Raw genomic sequence first — 15,327 nt, forward strand, 5'->3', positions numbered from 1 at the left:
ACACACAGACCCTACCACCGTCTGGGCGCCAGGGTTTCCCCCGCAGCGCTACGCGTCCTACTGCCGCGCGCTGTTGCTGGGGCCACGGCACCGCCCTCCTTCACTACCGGCCAATGGCGGCGCGGCCAGAGCACCGCCCAGCTACAGAGCGGACCAATGGCGGCGTAGAAAGGGCAACGCCCTGCTCCCCCATGGGCCAATTGCAGTGCGCCCCGGCGCCCGGACCGCCCCAGCCAGGCGAGGAGGCGGGCAGGCGGCCGCTGGCTCCGCCCCCCTCCCCTCTGACCCGGTGTCTAGTCGCTCTGTCTTCCTGTTCCAAACCACGTGGACGCGTCGGGGGCCGCCGTGGTGGTCCCTGTCGCGTTCCCGGCTCCCGGCCCTCCGCGGACCGCGCGCACATGGCGACCCAGGCGCACTCCCTCAGCTACGCGGGGTGCAACTTCTTGCGCCAGCGGCTGGTCCTGTCCACCCTGAGCGGGCGCCCGGTCAAGATCCGCAGGATTCGGGCCAGGGACGACAACCCGGGCCTCCGAGGTGACTTGGGAGGGGGCGTGGGTGGTGGTGGGGGGCAGGGATCCCGGGTCGCCGTCCCGAGCCGCCGCGGGGCGCGTGGGAGGGCTGGTGGTCGGGCGGCGCGGGAGGCGCATCTGTTCCGGAGCTGCGCCACGCGTGGAACGATTCCCTGCGTCTCCTGGGCGCGGGTAGTAAACAGCTACACGTTTTCCTGGCTGGCGTGTTTTGCTACGAATCGTAGGCGTCGCCCACTCACTTCCCTCTCTTGAGACTCTTGGTTTCGCCATAAACCTTTCAAAGGAGAAAAACAGTTTATTGGACCAACATGTAGTAGTGAGGCGAGTGGACGGACAGACACTGAGGAAAGTCCCACCGGTTGGTTCCCGGTTCTCATCCAAAGCCCCACTTGGACACCAGCTCTTGTCGCCATTGTTTCTCGGCCCCCCACATCTCTTCGGGAGTGGATTGCAAAATTTTATTCTTAAATATTGTGCTTGTTTCTATTATTCACTGATGTGCGCAGTAGAGAAGCTTTGAGATGGGTTTTTGTTTTGTTTTTGAAACGGGGTCTCAGGTTGCCCAGGCTGGCCTCAAACTTGGTTTGTAGCTGCGGATGATGACCTTCAACTCCGGCTCCTTCTGTCTCTACCTCCCAAGTGTTAGGATTACAGGCCTGCTACCTCACGCTCCGCTGAGATAATTTTTAAGTCATAGACCTAATTGTCTTGACTTCAGGAAAAGGAACACCAAACAGTAAGCCACAGGCTTCAAGCTCTTGTACTTACTTATTTGCCGTACAAAGGCAGAGGTGGGTTAAACTCATCATTCGAACGCACATCTCATTAAATGGCTTTGGTTTTCAGGTGTTCCCCTAGAATTTAGGTACACGTTCAAAATCGTCTCTCGGATCTCTCCAAATTAAGACAGTTGAATCAAAACCGCCCTGTAGCCTGAAATAGAGAGGGGCTCTGGTTGGTTCAGGAGACTTCCTGGGCCAGGCTGATGTGTTTAACTTTGCAGAGGCTCTTGTAATAGATGCTAGACCCTTTCATCATCTGTTTGAATATGGTTTTTTGATAGTTTCGTTTCTGCCACTCTTGACGTTTTGTGCATGGTGATGGGAACAAGGTTAGAAAGGAAGAAACTAGAGGGCTTAGTAGGTTAAGTTCCTGTCTTCCCAGTAGTGGTGGAGAGAGTGGTGGCTTGGGGACAAACACCTGTAACACAGTCTCAGCACTCAGGAGGCCGAGGCAGGAGGATCATAAATCCAAGGCCAGCTTGGGCTACACAGTGAGTTCCAGGCTAGCCAAGACTACATAATTGGACCCTATTTAAAACAAAACAAAACCAAATTAACAAAATTTGAAAGAAAACAGTCAAAAAACTCAAACGTTGAGGAGAGGCCACTGAATAGTTGGTTCTCTTTCCCTCAACTCTCTTCCCTCCACCCAGCCCCCATGCCCACCCCCACCCCCCAGTTTTAAATCTGGTCCTTGGGAAAAGTTATTGCATAGTCTGCTTTGTTGTGGTTTTCAACCCCAGATTAGCCTGGAGACCTTGCTTCTGCTACGGCCACTGGGTACAGGTTGTTGTTGTTGTTGTTTTTAATTTATTTGTCCAGAAGTGCTTTAGCCTGGAGACCTGGGCTTTCTTTCACAAATATAATACTCAAAGATACAATTCAGAGTTGACTCTTGATAGGTGTCTTCCAATATAGTATTTCATATTCCCAAGAACTTGAATGGACTTGACCCTTGGCCTTTTTCTGAAAGGGTAGGGGATTCTGGTACCCGGGGAGGTAGTTCTTTTATGGGATGCTGTGGTGGTATTATGTTCCCCAAAATATTGCGCACGCTAATAAACTTATCTGGGGTCAGAGACAGAACAGCCACAATATTAAACATAGAGGATAGGCAGTGGTAGCACACGCCTTTAATCCTAGCATTCCAGAGGCAGAAATCCATGTGTTCAAGGATACAGCCAAGCATGGTGACTCATGCCTTTAATCCCAGAAAGTGAGCCTTAAATCCCAGGGAGTGATGGCAGATAGCAGAAAGGTATATAAGGCGTGAAGACCAGGAACTAGAAGCTTTTGGCTGGTTAAGCTTTTAGACTTTTGAGCAGCACAGTTCAGCTGAGATCAATTTGAATGAGGACTCAGAAGCATCCAGGCTGAGGAACTGGCGAGGTGAGGTAGCTGTGGCTTGTTCTGCTTCTCTGATCTTTCAGCGTTCACCCCAATACCTGGCTCCGGGTTTGATTTTATTTATAAGAACTTTTAAGATTCCTGCAGCAGGATGCACCGCTGTAGAACATTATTTGTTCACGTCTTAGGGTTCCATTGTTGTGGTAAAAGACTATGGAAGCAACTCTGGGAGGAAAGGGTTTATCTCAACCTAAGTTGTAGTCCATCAGGCAGGGAAGCCAGCCTAGGAGCTCGAACCAGAGACCAAGGAAGAATGCTGCCTACTGGCTTGCCCCTCCTGGCTTGCCCAGTTTGCTTTCTTATACACCACAGGACTACCTGCCCAGGGGTGGCATCACCCACGGTGGGCTGGGTCCTTCCACGTTTATCATCATTCAAGTAAATGTCCTACAGGCTTGTTGATAGGCCAATCTGACGGGTTGAGTGCACTTTCTGAATTGAGATTCCCTCTTCTCAGGTGACTGGTTTGTGTCATGCTGATAGAAAAACCTAACCAGCACACCAACTCAATGTCCTAGTATAACGGAGACTGCCACTTCAGACCTTGTGCTGACTGAAGGGCTTAGGAAGCTTGTCTGGTTACTTACAGAGGGACCCAGATACACATCTCCGCTTTCATTTGTAGACTTAACATGCATGTGAGTATGAGTACAGGTTAAGTGTGCATAATATACACATACATATAAACACATGTATATAGCCTTGGACACATGATCTGGGGCCATAGTCAAATCTATGGGAGCTTCATCCTTCTCTGCTTCTTCTTGACTCAGATTATGGAATTTGGAAAAAAAAAAAAAAAAAAAACCCAAACTTGAGAATACCCAGTACAGTCTCCAGCTGAAATGCAAAAAGCAGTCACATCCCCCAAAGGTGCTTGCTTAAACATCCCAAGGGGGTGCACTTTGGAGGAGGCCTGCCTCAGGACCATTCAGGAGTTGATTGGGCTTCATTATGTGCAAGGCTTTGGGGAAGGAGAGTCCAAATAGAAGTCGGTTGCCCTTGCACTAAGGGAACTTGTTCTCCAGCAGGAAGAACTTGAGTGGAATAGTGTGATGAGGTAACAGAAGTCAAGTGTGGTAGAGGGACTCAGTGGAGCCCCGAGCAGAGAATAGCCTGGCAGTTGAAAGGACGGCGTTCGGGGTGTCCTTCTGTTGTGAGAGTGGAGACGGTGGCCCTGAGGATCATTATAGGTGAAAGAAATAGTTCTTTTTTTTTTTTTTTTTTTTTTTAACATTTTGTATGTCTGTGTCTAAGAATGTGCCACAGTGCTCTCTCAGGTTGTCCTCTGATCTCTACATGCATGTGGTCATATATACATACCCTCCCCCATTCCGCACATAAAAATAAATGTCAAAGCAAAACCTATTTCTGAGCCTCAAGTTTTTCTGTCAGTAAAGTGTGGGGTCAAGTAGTCCTAGTTTATGGGATTATTATGGAGACTAACTAGTACTTAGATGTAAAGAGCAGGGCCCACTGAGCAGGAGGAACAGATGCCAGTTGGTTTATTATGATTCTACTAAGCACTGGGTAAAGTTGTGCTGTCTGGCATCTCAAGCCTTTCTCTGCTGCCATTGGAAACTTTCCAAATATTTAAAGAGAATTATGTTGTCCCTTTGAAGCCTCCCTTTAGGAGATCAGTTATACATATTTGCATATTATTGGTAGTTTTGCCCTCTGGGATGCTGGCAGTATTTAGAGACATTTTTGGATATCGCCGGGGGAATTGTCAAGTAGGAGAGCCCAAGAAACTACTAATACCCTACAATATACAGGCCTCACCAGGATTATTCTGTATATTAGTAATGATTCTATGGAAATGTCAGTACTGGTGTTTAAAAACTCCTAGACTTTAATAATTAAAGCTTTTCTTTATATCCCAAATTTTTCAGAATAGCAGGAACTAGGCATGGTAATATTTATATATGTAACCTACCATAGAGAAGGCTGAGTTTGAAGCCAGTCTGGGCTGCAAAGGAAGACCCTTGGTTTCAGAAGTGGGTGAGACTCAGCCATGCCCAAATCCTGGGACTTCAGGCAAAGAATTGATATGTTAAATGAAATTGCCCTTTTTCTGAGCATAGAACTTTAAATAAGAAGAAATTGGACTCCAAAGAAAGATGGCTCTGGAATGGTTCCAGTTAACTCTACAGACACACCTGATATAGTGTTAACTATACTCCTGCTGTAACTCAGAAATGAAGCAGGTGGTTAGCAGGGTCAAAGGCCAGCCTGGGTTACTTGGTGAATTCGGTCAGCTAGGCCATCGGTTCTCAACCTCTGGGTTGAAACCTCATGGGGGAGGAGGGGGTCAAATGACCCCTTCACAGGGGTTGCCTAAGACCATCAGAAAGCACAGATATTTACATTATGATTTACAACAGTAGCAAAATTACAGTCATGAAATAGCAACGGAAAGAATTTCATGGTTGGAGTCACCACAACATGAGGAACTGTGTTAAAGGGTCACAGCATTAGGAAGGTTTTGAGCTAGGCAAAGTCTCAAAACAGTAAAACAAAAGCAACAAAAATATAATGATATGCAATTTATATTTTGCTCTTGCACACAACCAATCATTGTATTCTTCATGTCAGAGGAGGAAGTGATATTTCTGTTGTTGTTTCTGCCATTTTATTGAAAGTAAAATAGCTGGGGTAGTTAAGTGAGTTGATGGATGTAAGTGCTTTATTTCATGCGGGCTGGAGGGTTTAGCCAGCTCCAGCCTGAGGGGCTTGTTTCCCTCTTACAGACTTAGGTGTCCTTCATTGGCATTACCAGGCAAGGATTATCAGAGATCCAGAGATCCACCTGCCTCTGCCTCTGAGTGCTGGGATTAAATGCGTGTACTACCATGCCTGGCTTGTCCAGGGTGTCTTTACCTCTGGATTTCACAAAGCCTCAAGGAGTTCTGTTGGTCTAATGATTTCTATGTAATGTGAGGGCTGAGTGGAGAAGTCCACACGAAAGATAATTGTTGGAATCACCCAAATGAGGCACTTGGTTTGGGTAAAAGCAGTAAGTTTAGGAGCCTGATGATAAGATTGCTTTCACCTGGTTGCTGCGCTCAGCTTCAGAGCCATCTTCTGCAAAATTAAAAGAGGTGCTTGGGCCTGTGGGAATGCTGTTCGTGGCTTGAGTAGATGTTGATCTGAAGTGGGAAGGTTAACCAGATTTAATCGAAAGAATCCTTTAAGCTTTGCCACGGGACATGCTACAGGAGGTTCTTCGAGAAGAAAAGTAGCCTTGAGTTAGCCGATGCATTTAGGAGATACGTCTGGCTGCTTGTAAATTAGTTCTTCTGAAAGGGAGGTGAACCTCTAATTTTTTCCCGTTATGATTTGGTGACTGGAATTGTTAATAGACAGCTGGATTGGAGGGAGCCAGATGACAGGTAACGACATCCTGTGCAGTAGGAGTCCCCTGTGCTTCTGTTGATGTTAATATGTGCTCCCAGGTGATCTTTGGCCCCAAAACAGATATACCAAACATGTCAAGAATCTGAACAGCCTGTTTTCTGCTCTTGTTTAGATGCTATAAAAAAAAAATAATGCTTTTTTGTTGGGAATATGTGCCATTTTTCTTTTAAACTAAATCTTTTTTTGAGATCACTGTAGGTTGATTAACAGAAGATTAATAGAAGATTCTTGTCAGTGCCCTACCCATATTCCTAATGGGACCATTTAGTCAAACCATAGTACCAAGAATATCACAGTCAGGATATCCACCCTGACACGTGGAGCTACAGAACATTTTCACAACTATAGAACTTCCCCTATTACCAGGTTTCTATGTGTCTATACAGACCACCCTAGAGCTCTTGGCCTGGTATGAGACTTTCTCCTGATATGAGAATGGGCACCTCTTCATAGGAGCCAGTGTCTGCATTTGGTACCAGAGCTTATGGGACAGTCCGGTCATTCACACAGTAGCTACCTTGTGGACCTCAAGGTGTGAGACTCCCTACCACCACCAATTAAAATAAATTTTAAAAAGAGTGTGAGAATCCTTCATGGGTGAGAGCTAGAGGGGGCTTTCCCTTCCGCACAGTTCATGAGGTGGGGTATCTAAGGACATTTGACTGGACTAGGATCCCAATCAGGCTTGCCAGTCGAGACCATCAAAGATCTAATGTGCCCATTTTTTAAAAGGCTTAGATTCCTTCATGCTGATTACATGGTTCACTGAGACTTGAAACCAAAGACCATTATGACAAGTGGCGGGCCAGTCAAACTGGCTGACTTTGGTTTGGCCAGAAGCTGCCCAGTGGCCATCCCATCTGAGGTTCATGATGGCGGCTAGCTGAAATTCTGCAGTCTGCATGTGCGGCACCGGGGGCCGCCCTATTGCAGACAGCACCTCCTGTACAAACTGAAGCCGACCTGCTGGACAGAGTCTTTGATCACACTGTCCCTAGAAGATGACCGGCCTTGAGATGTTTCTCTGCCCCAGGAGCTTTTCCCCTTTGGGGCCCTTGCCAGTGTGGTCGTAGGTAGAGGTGGAAGGGTCTGAGGCCTTGCTGCTGTGGCAATACCTGGAAATAGAGACTCTAACCACCCGATCAAACTCTGCCTTCCCAGCATGCAGTGCTGACGTAATCTATAGAAGGAAGGCATCTCAGAGTCAGTGGATGGCTACCGTTCTCCCTTTTCAACACTTGAGTGGAGAGAAACCATCGAGAAGACAATCCTGCCTTCCTCTGAAGTCTGGGAGGCTCCCTCAGCTTTTCACAAAGAATATTTTACTGCCTTAAATGATGTTCCCATCCTTCCTTGTGAGATTTCTCTTCCTGGCTCCCATCTCCTACACCATACACCAAAGAACATATTCCTCTCCTTACCTACCTGACCTGCCTTGATGCTGCCTCCCCCAGGAAACTAACAAGTCAGAGGGAAAAGGGGGAAAAGTTGCTGATATTGTCCCTTTGTACTCACATCCATTGTCTTCCTTGACTCATTCTTTCTAATCTGTTCTCTATTTCCAGTTTTGTCATTAAGAAGTGTTATATAAGCTGGGCAGTAGTGATGCACTCCTTTAATCCCTATACTCAGGAGGCAGAGGCAGGTGGATCTCTGTGAGTTCGAGGCCAGCCTGGTCTACAAAGCGAGTTCCAGAACAGCCAGAGATATATGGAGAAACCCTGTCTCGAAAAAGAAAAAAAGAGGAGGGGGAGGGAGAGAAGAAGAAAATTTCTATAAGTGAAACTATAGAGTATATGGAGTACATACTTCATTCAGCAACAATCTCTTAGGGGGCATCTAACTTTTTGATACAACAATGTTATGTACAAAGTTCATACCTTAGCATCTTACTAGAGTTGAGTTACTAAAAATAAAACCATGATATTTAAAGTAAGTTTAGGCATTGGGTTGTATTCCTAATTACCCTTGGCAGCATAGAGCTTGTGGATTGTAGAGTGAACATTATCTTAAGTTTTTATTTTTTAATCAAGTTTGGTCTTTTTAAAAAAATTCCTGAGTGAAAATGAAATGAAAATACCCCTCTCGTGTTCTCTTTTTAAAATTACTTTTGAAGAACATCTGCTCATTTCTAATTTTGAACTACTTTACACAGTTGATAGACTGGTGGGTTTTTGTTTGCATGTATGTTTGTGTATTCATGCATGCCTGGTGCCCTTGGAGGTTACAGGAGGGCATCAAATCTGGAACTGGAGTTAGAGATGGTTGTGAATCTTTATGTGGCTGCTGGGAATTGAACCCAGGTCCTCTGGAAGAGCAGCCAGTGCCCTTAACCACTGAGCCATCTCTCCAGCTCCACGTAGGCTGGATTTTATGAGGACCACAGTCTTCCTTTTTCTGGTTGCATGGTAGTTGTCTCTGTCATTCTTTTAGGTGGTGCCAGGTTCTCTTAGTACTCGTACCCATTTTATAGTCTCATCAGCAACGTACAAGTGCTTCGGTTTCCCTCCATCTTCACCAGCATTTGAAATGCTTTGTATTTTAGTCATTCTAGGCCATACTTATTATAAGTCACTTTTCATTGTATTAATTTGCATATCTCACCATATAGCTAATATTTGCTGTGAACTATCTTTTCATGCCATTGCCCAATTTAAAATATAGTTGTTTGTGTTTATTCTTGAGATTTTTGCATATAGCTCAGTGGTAGAGCATTTGTCCAGAATATTTGAGGCTCTGGTCTTCACACCCCACCCCACCCCATCCATGGTCACAGAAGCGTGTGGGGTGTGGGGGTCTTTGTTTCAGTGAGTCTCTCTTGTTCTAATTTCTGCTTGTATCTTTATTATTTCATTCTCTAGTTTTGAGGTTTGTTTTGCTTTTCTTTTTCTAGCTTCTTGAGGTGGAGTTTTGATGAAGATGTCTCTTTTTCTAATAAAAGCATGTAGTGTACAAAAATGTCCCACTCAATAGTGCTTTGCATTTTTGTTTTCTTTCAGTTCATTGGGATTCAAAATTTTTCCTTTGAGACTTTTTTGACCCATGGATTATTCATTAGCATGTTTAATTTCCTAGTGTTTGGATTATTTTTTGCTTTCTTTGTGATACTGATTTTTTTCTTTTTTTTCTTTTTTTTTAGATTTATTTATTTATTATGTAGACAGGAGAGGGGGCCAGATCTCATTACAGATGGTTGTGAGCCACCATGTGGGTGCTGGGAATTGAACTCAGGACCTCTGGAAGAGCAGTCAGTGCTCTTAACCTCTGAGCCATCTCTCCAGCCCCGAAGAGGACACCAGATCTCATTATAGATGATTGTGAGCCACCATGTGGTTGCTGGGAATTGAACTCAGGACCTCTGGAAGGGCAGCCAGTGCTCTTAACCTCTGAGCCATCTCTCCAGCCCTCTTTTTTCTTTTTCTTTTCTTTTCTTTTCTTTTCTTTTTATTTTTATTTTTTTATTTTTATTTTTTTTTTTATTTTTTTGAGACAGGGTTTCTCTGTGTAGCTTTGCGCCTTTCCTGGATCTTGCTCTGTAGACCAGTCTGGCCTCAAACTCACAGAGATCTGCCTGGCTCTGCCTCCCAAGTGCTGGGATTAAAGGTGTGCGCCACCACCGCGTGATTTTAACTTTATTATGGTATGAGGATATTGCTATGATTTCAACTCTGTTAAGTCTATTTTGCTCTAAGTGTTGTGGTCACTTAGAAGGAATGTATATTCTGTTGTGTTAGGTAGACTTTCTGTTGGTAAGAACCTAGATGATGGTAGGTCAGTGCTAGTTGGGACACACCTGGACCAGGAATGCTTAGATGCACATATCCTTGGCCCTTTTTTAAAACTTTGATTCCCTTTACCCCTTTTCTCAATGTGGCCACATGAATAAATCTTTTGCCTCCCCCCCCCCCCCCCAGACAATGTTTTTCTCTGTAGTTTTGGTGCCTGTCCTGGATCTTGCTCTGTAGCCCAGTCTGGCCTGGAACTCAGAGATCCGCCTGGCTCTGCTTCAGGTGCTGGGATTAAAGGTGTGCGCCACTGCTGCCCGGCTCTTTTTTTTTTTTTTTTTAATTAAAATTTGGCTCTTGTTGTTTGTTTTGTTTTTTTGGAGGCAGGGTTTCTCTGTGTAGCCCTGGCTGTGCTGGAACTTACTCTGTAGACCAGGCTGGCCTCAAACTCACAGAGATTGCCTGCCTCTGCCTCCAAGTGCTGAAATTGAAGGCATGCACCACAATCACCAGGCTCATTTGGCTCTTTCAAGTGGCTTACTGAGGATGGGTGGCTGGACTTGACTTCAGTCACAGGTTGTGTCCACTAACAAAGTTATCATAGTACTTGCCTTCAGGTAACTTACAGCACAGAGCTGTGCCACTTCACAGCACTTCATTACTACCTTATTCATCACACCATGGAAGCCTGGCACTGTCAGAAAGGTGAAGGTGGTACGGTAAGACGTTTTGAGAGACAGAGCACATTCGCGTAACTTTCAGCATTTTCCTGAAATAATTGTTTTATGAGTAGGTATTATTGGTTTCTTACTTAATTTGCAAGTTAAATATAGATACATTATATAGAGAGGAAAATCTATTGTATTCAGAACTCAGCATTGCCTGGGTGTTTTCACACTAATTCCCCCATGACTAAGGAAGATTTCTCTGGAAATCTCTGGAAACCTTCTGGAGCTAAGGTTTCTATTTTAGAAATAAACTCTGTTAAAATTAGTAAACTCACCATACCTTTCAAAACAAAATGCAGACCTGAATATTACCAGGTCTCTTTCACTAATAGGCTACTTGATTTACCCCTTATTTATGTGTTTAGTGCTGTAGTTAGTAGTGACATAGGCATTCTTATGTTTCATTACAGTGTTTTCTTTTTATTAGGAAAGAGACATTTCCATCCAAACTGGCTAAAATGCCTCCTCCTTAGTCAGAGTGGGTAATTAAGAAATATATGGTAATTATTTGGAGTTTTGACCTGCTTTCATTAAATGAGATTAGCTTGTTCCTTAGCTTAGTTTTGAAAATGTTTGTGATTGTCTTGCAGGAGCCCCCTTTATATGTTCTTTTTTACTCTTTGAATGATGCAATTTGCCAATAATTTTTATTTTTCTTTGAATGTTGAAAGTTTCCAAGGCCTTCTCCACTGTTCTTCGATGTTGATACAATTTCTCACTCTCTTTGTTTTGTGTCTTTTTGTGTGTGTGTGTCTCCTGTTTTGTTTTGAGTGTTCATTATAAATGTAGTAATAGACTAGTTTATTATAAAAGCTCTTGATCCTAGGCGAGCTTGGATCTAGATTAGTTGGTGAAGTACTTACAAACACGAGACATGAACTTGACTCCCCAGCATCAGTGATGTTGAGTTTATTGTTTTCGCAGTTTCATAGAAGAAAACCAAAACACAGAAAATGTGCATGCATGAGACAAAAATTGTGATTTCATCTTTATGTTATAAAAGTAATACTTCTTTGGGGAAACTTCTTATTGTTCAAAATTTTAAATAATTGATCAGATTGTGCACCTTAATTCCTAGACCACAGAACATCCCCCATTTTCCAGGAAGCAGTCTTCCAGACTTTTCCATAGTGCTATATTTTCTTTACCATTTCTTAGCTCTCAGTTCATCTTGTTTCTTGCTTTTCCTCTTCTAATTTATAAAATTTTAGAGTGGTAACCTTTGCTTTAGTAAATCCTCCTATGCTTTCATGATCTGTGTTTCTGTTGAAGATACTCTGTTTTGTGCCTTTTCCTTTGTCTGTTCACAATCTAGGAAAATGTCATGTTTCTTTACTTTAAGAATTATGCAGGTTAAGAAATGATAAAATATTATAGAATCTCATATATAAAGGAAATATTTTTTTTCTAGGCGATTGGACATCTCTTAACTGAGAATTGGGTGTGTGTTTGTAATTTGTGCCTTTGGGACTTAATCGGGAAAATATGACAATAACTTTACTTATTGTCTTGTTTTCCCACTATTTTCTAAAAGAACTTGAAGTCACATTGAATATGTTCCTTTTAACTTTTTTTTTGTTATAGTATGAATATTTCTTTGTGCAACTGAATAATTTCTTTAAACCTGATGTTTTCTCTTCCTTTTTTGAGATGTGGTTTTACTATGTAGCCCATGCTGATTTGGAACTCATTTCTTCCTGCCTCAGCCTCTTGAGTTCTGAGATTACAATCACATCTTGCAGGTCAGGCTTTTAAACATTCTTAACAACTGCATTGTATTAAAAATTTTGGTGAAATCATTCTTTAACTTTTAAATTGTGTGAAAAAGTGTTTGAATTTTATGTAAAATTTTATGCATTTAAAAATCCATGAACATGGTTCAAAGTTTAGAGAGAAGAAAGGAATTTAGAGTCTGTCTCCTAGTCTCCATTCTGTGAAACAGCCATGGTTACTAAGTTGTGTCTTTTCAGGCTCTGGATTTTTTTTGTTGTTGTTTGTTTGGGTTTTTTCCCCATAACTGTGCGTCCGTCTCTCTCTCTCTCTCTCTCTCTCTCTCTCTCACACACACACACACACACACACACACGCACACTCACTCACTCACTCACTCACTCTCTCACTCTCTCTCTCACACACACACAGTTACCTGCATAGTTTTACAGTTTTTCTTAATGCACCTTGGAGGTGGCTCACACTAGTTGAGTATATCAAAAGTGTCATTGATTCAAAGTGTTCTGCCGTGGATATGCTGTAAGCTAGTAGCCTGCTATTTGTAGACACTTGAGTTAGAAGGCCTTTAAATTGAAACTGTTATGTGTAGTTCATTGAAATTTGCTCTTTTCAGGTGGATCTCTGAGTTTGGGCCAGCCTGGTCTACATAGCAAATTCCATAGCAGCTAGGGTATAGATATTGAGACACTGTCTCGAGGAAAACAAAGGACTAAGGAATTAGCTCCTTCTTTTTATCCTTTATTTATTTTACTTTTTGAGACAAGGGTTGTCTGTGTATCCCAGGTTGGCTTCAAAGTCCTGGGCCTTCTGCCTCAGACAGGAATGCATCTGACCCTTTTTTTTAAAAGTGTAAATCTGGGCCTTCAAGAAGACTCAGTGGATAAAAGTGTTTGCAGTGCAAGCCTGGCAACCCAAGTCCTATCCCTGGAATACTCATAAAGGCATACAGAGATCTCTGACTCAACAGAGTTGTCCTCTGATCTTCATGTCCACACTATGGCATGCCTCTCTCTCTCTCTCTCTCTCTCTCTCTCTCTCTCTCTCTCTCTCTCTCTCTCTCTCTCTCACACACACACACACACACACACACACACACACACACGATAAATTTAAATTGAAACATTTAAAAGAACCCTAGAGATACTTTAAGACATAAAACAGTGCTTAAGAGATTGTACCATGAGCCTGTATGTCCCCCACCCAGGTCAAGAGGTGGAGCCTCGTCAGCATACTTCTCCCCATTCACAGCTGCTGCCGTGTCTCTGATGGCGCCCATGTCTTGCCCTGAGTTACACTCTGTATTCTCACACAGTATAGTAGCATTGTGCTTGGTTTTGAAACGTTACCCCTAAGTTTTTCAGCCTTCTTAATTTCAGGCACTAAGGAGTAATTCAGAAGGGAAGATTCCAGGTAGGGAGGTGAGTGGGTAACACTCCTGTGCATCTTGGCTTACGAGGCTGGGGAATTGGCTCTGTTGTTAGGCGAATTTGAGATGATCTTTTGCACCAGATGATGGAGCTGTACCTTCACTGCTGGGAGGACTCTGGCTTTCTGAAGCGTGTTTGCAGTGACCTGGGATGATCTGCCTGGAGGCCTTTTGAGGTGCCATTCTCTTCCTACTCATGTTCCTGCCAAGTGATCACTTCTGACTGAGGTCATGACTAAGAGCACCGTGGATTGCAAAACAACATGATTTTAAAGTCCCTCCCTCTTCTCTCCCTCCCGCTCTACTTTTTCCTTCCATTCCTTCTTTTTCTTCATCTATAAGATCTATGGAGCTTTAATTTTAGGCTTTATTCGTAAGTGCCTCTTCTTTAAGTAACTAGAAAGCTTGAGCAAACCAAAAGCTTATTTCTTTTCAGAGTACTTCACATTTACTATAAACCTAACTAGAAAGTGGCATTGTAATACAAATGGTACCTGTTTTTAGAAATAAAATGTTCTGTAGAAGTAACTAATTCCATCCTTCAGTTACTTTCAGATTTTTGTGATGCCACCCATAGAAGAACTTATTACAGATACATGTAAAACTGAAGCTAAAGAATCTTGAGTACCCTTGCTATACCCTTTCTCCTTGAGGCATTTGTTCTAAGATATGTCCCATCCCCAGCCAAGTCCCCCACCCCAATTGATGGCTGACCTACACATAGTATTGAACTCTAGTTTTGCATAGTTTCCTTTTTCTTTTAGGCAGGGTCTCACTGTGTAGCTCAGGGTGGCCTGGTGTTTGTATTCCATGCTGAACTTGAACTCTTGATCTTCCTGCTCCAATCTCTCTAGTTCTAGGATTGCCAGCACCCCCCACCATTCCTTGCTAAACATTTTCCCCTATACATAAATGCATAATGTATATGGTATACATATGCTTCTCCTAAGCATGGCCGCATAGCTAGATCGCTACCCTTGTGCCTTAGGGTCATCACTGGGTAAGATACACAAGCCTGGAACAGAGTGCTGTGGTACCACAGCTTATGGATCTAATGACAGCTGGGATGACTGAGGATTCAATAGGGAGGTAGAACATATGACTTCAATATGCTGGATAAAGGTAGGATTCATATCCTGGAAGAACAGAAGGGAATTGTTTATTTCTAGAACTTTCTATTTAATATTTTCAGACTAGCATTGACTAGTAGTAATTCTTCAAAAATTTTTATCTATCTGTGTCTGTCTGTCTGTCTATCCATCCATCCATCCATCCATCCATCCATCCATCCATCCATCCATCCATCCATCTATCTAGTATGTGTGCTTGTGGAACTAGAATTAAAGACAGTTGTGAGCCACCATGAGGGTGCTTAGAACCAAACTCCAGTTCTCTGTAAGAGCAGCAAGTCCCCTGAACTGCTCTGAGGACAGTTTCTAGGGCTATAGAAAGAAACCCTGTCTTGAGAACCAAAACAAAACAAAGAAATAAACAACTGGAAAATTCAATCCCTGATTGGTTGGGGTCTGCTGTAGTCCATGATGTTGTTATTAAAATGGAGTGTTGATGAGGGCCATTCCA

The 15,327-nt window shown here is 43.3% G+C and overlaps 1 protein-coding gene across 8 annotated transcripts in view; it reads left to right on the forward strand.

Annotated features, from left to right (window-relative positions):
• The first annotated feature begins 280 nt into the window (after window positions 1–280).
• Rcl1 (RNA terminal phosphate cyclase like 1) overlaps window positions 281–15,327 on the forward strand; it is a 61,172-nt gene continuing 46,125 nt past the window's right edge. For 7 of the 8 annotated variants that reach the window (XR_013048037.1, XR_013048036.1, XR_013048038.1 and 4 more), the window contains exon 1: window positions 281–534. Coding sequence is in view for 5 of the 8 variants with exons in the window: in XM_076561935.1 (XP_076418050.1) it covers window positions 399–534 (136 nt within the window). In the remaining 3 variants the exon portion in view is untranslated. The remainder of the gene's footprint in view (window positions 535–15,327) is intronic. The other variant, XM_006991076.3, reaches the window with a different exon arrangement.

Source organism: Peromyscus maniculatus, chromosome 1 (genome assembly GCF_049852395.1).
Source record: "Peromyscus maniculatus bairdii isolate BWxNUB_F1_BW_parent chromosome 1, HU_Pman_BW_mat_3.1, whole genome shotgun sequence".
Lineage (NCBI taxonomy): Eukaryota > Metazoa > Chordata > Mammalia > Rodentia > Cricetidae > Peromyscus > Peromyscus maniculatus.